This window comes from Nicotiana sylvestris, chromosome 7, assembly GCF_000393655.2.
Source record: "Nicotiana sylvestris chromosome 7, ASM39365v2, whole genome shotgun sequence".
NCBI lineage: Eukaryota > Viridiplantae > Streptophyta > Magnoliopsida > Solanales > Solanaceae > Nicotiana > Nicotiana sylvestris.
Window position 1 is genome coordinate 43,096,266 of NC_091063.1, and position 3,626 is coordinate 43,099,891.

The window sequence follows — 3,626 nt, forward strand, 5'->3', positions numbered from 1 at the left end:
AATTGTGGTCATTGACATCTCGTGTCTACAAGATATGTTGCTAGTTCTTTGGCATTCATCGCAACTTTTAACCCAAGCATGGGCATCCTTGAACAGAGTAGGCCAGTACAAGCCTGACTCCAACACCTTAGCTGCTGTCCGAATTCCTCCAAAGTATCCACCATATGGTGAAGCATGGCAAGCCTGCAAAACATAATGTTGATCTTTCTCGGGATACACCGCCGGATCATGTTATCTACACATATTTTAAACAACAGAGATTCATCCCAATAATAATACTGACAATCACGAAAGAACTTTTTCTTCTGTATTGAGGAGAGTTCATAAGGTACAATACCACTTGCTAAATAATTAGCAATATCAGCATACCATGGTGCCTCCTCCATTGTCATTGCCAGTAACTGTTCATCCGGGAATGTCTCTGTTATATCCTCAACCTCTACCTTCCTTTCAGCTCCTTCCAACCTTGAGAGGTGGTCAGCTATTTGGTTCTCTATCCCTTTTCGGTCACGTATTTCCAGATCGAATTCTTGTAATAGAAGAACCCAGCGAATCAAGCGTGGCTTTGACTCCTTCTTTTCTATCAGGTACCTAATTGCTGCATGGTCAGTGTAAACAATAACTTTCGAGCCAATCAAGTATGACCTGAATTTGTCGAATGCAAAAACAACAGTCAACATTTCCTTTTCTGTCACAGTGTAATTGAGTTGTGCACCGCTTAGCGTTCTGCTTGCATAGTAAATCAGGTGCATCAGTTTATCCTTTTGCTGCCCCAAGACTACTCCTATGGTATAGTCACTTGCGTCGCACATGAGCTCAAATGGATGCTCCCAGTTGGGTGCAACAATGATGGGTGCAGTCATCAATCGCTTCTTCAGCTCCTCAAATGCCAACCTGCAATCATTAGAAAACACAAAGGGGTGATCCCTTTCAAGGAGTTTGCATAATGGGTTAGCAATTTTGGAGAAATCTTTTATGAATCGCAACCCGGCGTGCCCAAGGAAACTTCTCACCGCCTTGACTGAAGTGGGTGGTGGTAGTTTTTCAATCACATCAACCTTAGCATGGTCGACCTCAATTCCTCTACTGGACACTCGATGCCCCAGGACTATCCCTTCTTGTACCATAAAATGGCACTTCTCCCAGTTCAACACTAAATTTGTCTCCACACATCTTTTGAGCACCCTTCTTAAGTTGTGAAGACAGTCCTCGAATGAATCTCCTACCACGGAGAAATCATCCATAAAGACCTCCATAATATCCTCCACCATGTTTGTGAAAATGGCTAACATGCACCATTGAAATGTCGCCGGTGCATTGCAAAGCCCAAAAGGCATTCTCCGAAAGGCGAAAATGCCATAAGGACAAGTGAAGGATGTTTTCTCTCTATCTTCGGGGCTATTGATATCTGATTGTACCCCGAATATCCATCCAAGAAACAGAAGTGCGATCGCCCGGCAGCCTGTCCAACATTTGGGCAATGAAAGGCAATGGGAAGTGGTCCTTCCGGGTGGCTGTGTTCAATTTTTGGTAATCCATGCAAATCCGCCATCCCGCGACTGTACGAGTTGAGATCAACTCATTGTTCTCATTTTGCACAACAGTCATTCCCCCCTTTTTTGGCACACATTGGATAGGGCTGACCCAATTGCTATCAGAGATGGGGAAGATGATTCCCGCATCTAACCATTTGATCACTTCCTTCTTTACTACCTCTTTCATATTCGGGTTCAGCTTCGTTGATGTTCTTTGGAAGGTTTGTGCCCTTCTTCCAAGAGAATCTTGTGCATACAGAAGGCTGGGCTGATACCCTTTATGTCTGTCATGGTCTAGCCAATGGCAGTCTTACTTTCCTGCAGTACCTGTAAGAGTTGTTCTACCTGCACATCTAGCAAACCGGATGATATAATAACATGCAAAGTGGAATCAGGGCCTAAGAAAACGTACCTAAGGTGAGCTGGGAGCGGCTTCAGCTCCAGCTTGGGTGGTCCTCTACTGATAGCTTTGCTGGAGGTGTAGCCCTTTTTTCTTACTCAAGGGACTCGAACTGAGGTTCCCTTTTCTAGAATCATTGGCCTTCAAGTGCCATGACCCACTCAGCTAACCCTTCACCATCCCTCTCTTCTAAATTTGTCAGACATGCCTCCAATGGATCTTTAGCAGTCAGGGTCACATCATCTTCTTGCAAGATCACATTCACTGCCTCCACTAGAGAGCAATTAGCATATTCACTAGGTCTCCTCATAGATTGCTGAACATTAAATATGACTTCTTCATCGTTCAGTCTCATTTTTAATTCCCAGTCTCACAATCGATCGGTGCTCTCCCAGTGGCCAAAAATGGCCTACCTAAAATGATAGGTATCTCCTCATCTACCTGACATTCCAGAATAACAAAGTCTGTAGGGAACATGAACTTCCCCACTTGCACCAACACATCATCAAGAAGCCCAGTAGGCCTTTTTACCATGCGGTCAGCCAGCTGCAGCAGCATCGAAGTCGGTCTAGCTCTGCTAATGCCCAATTTGGTGTATACAGCCAGAGGCATCAAATTTATGCTGGCTCCCAAATCACATAATGCCTTTGCAAAGGCATAACTCCCAATCGTGCATGGAATAGTGAAGCTACCTGGGTCTGACATCTTTTGAGCCATCGGTTTGGTCACTACTGTGCTGCAGGTCTATATCAGAGTCACTGTGGATAAGGTCCTGAAAATCAAACTTCCGTGACATTAGGTCTTTCATCATCTTCGCATAACATGGCATCTCCCTCAAGGCATCCATCAAAGGAATATTCATTTGAATTAGACGCAGCATCTCCATGAATTTCTTGTATTGATATTCCTTCTTTTGTTTTACCAGTCTCTGAGGGAATGGTGCAGGTATCACCCTTTGTGCACAGTTTGTTGGCTTCTCTCTGTTGGGGTTCTGTGGCACAAGAGGCACCACTGTTCTGCAACTTGTTCATTTACCTTAGCCTTACCCTTTTCATCTTGACCCTGTTCAACCACCACTTTAGTCAGATTTGATGGTTCATCTACCTCTAGTGGAATTGGAATGGCTGGCGTAGTCTCTTTGCTGGCTTGTGCAACCTCCTGCTCTTTGTCTAAATCTCTCCCATTCCGGAGACTTACTGCCATCAGCTGATTCAGGTTTTGCTCCTTGGGGTTGATATTTGTGTCCACTGGGAATGTTCCCTGGGGGGGGGTTGTTTAAAGCCATAGACGACTGCCCCAACTGAGTTTCAATGTTTTATAGCTGAATCATGTACAACCAACTTTTCTTGCATCTTACCATTTGTCCCAATGAGTTACTGGAGCATCCCCCTAATCTCTACCATGTTTTTATCTTGCTGCTGAGGAGATGGCTGATATGTCAACTATTGCTGGTTCTGCTGTGGGTAGCCCTGTTGTCACTGGTGGTATGGCACCATTTGGCCTTAAACTTGCATTCCCCCAGGTTGAGGCATGTTAGGTCTGTATTGCTGATTTGGTGCTGGTCTCCACTGTTGTCCTCCTTGTCTCTGACCCCCAAAGTTGTTAACATAATTCATATCTTCCCTTGCCCCTTGATTTTCACCTTCTTACTCCATGAACACACATAAGACTGATTAACACAGAGTATACAC

At 44.6% G+C, this 3,626-nt stretch overlaps 1 protein-coding gene across 1 annotated transcript; it reads right to left on the reverse strand.

Annotated features, from left to right (window-relative positions):
• Window positions 1-2,068: 2,068 nt before the first annotated feature.
• On the reverse strand, window positions 2,069-3,138 carry LOC138873050 (uncharacterized). The gene is made up of 4 exons (XM_070151483.1): window positions 2,971-3,138; window positions 2,628-2,926; window positions 2,377-2,509; window positions 2,069-2,251 (listed from the first exon to the last, which is right to left on the reverse strand). The coding sequence occupies exons 1-4, from the start codon at window positions 3,136-3,138 to the stop codon at window positions 2,069-2,071; spliced, it is 783 nt and encodes a 260-aa protein (XP_070007584.1).
• Window positions 3,139-3,626: the final 488 nt, after the last annotated feature.

What these genes read in the sequence shown, in the direction of transcription:
- LOC138873050 (XM_070151483.1), bottom strand. Translation starts at nt 3,138, where the DNA reads ATGGCAGTAAGTCTCCGGAATGGGAGAGATTTAGACAAAGAGCAGGAG. An exon ending in ATGAAAAGGGTAAGGCTAAG is followed by an intron (nt 2,927 to 2,970) that starts GTAAATGAACAA and finishes CTTGTGCCACAG; the next exon opens with AACCCCAACAGAGAGAAGCC. An exon ending in TCAAAAGATGTCAGACCCAG is followed by an intron (nt 2,510 to 2,627) that starts GTAGCTTCACTA and finishes GGGCATTAGCAG; the next exon opens with AGCTAGACCGACTTCGATGC.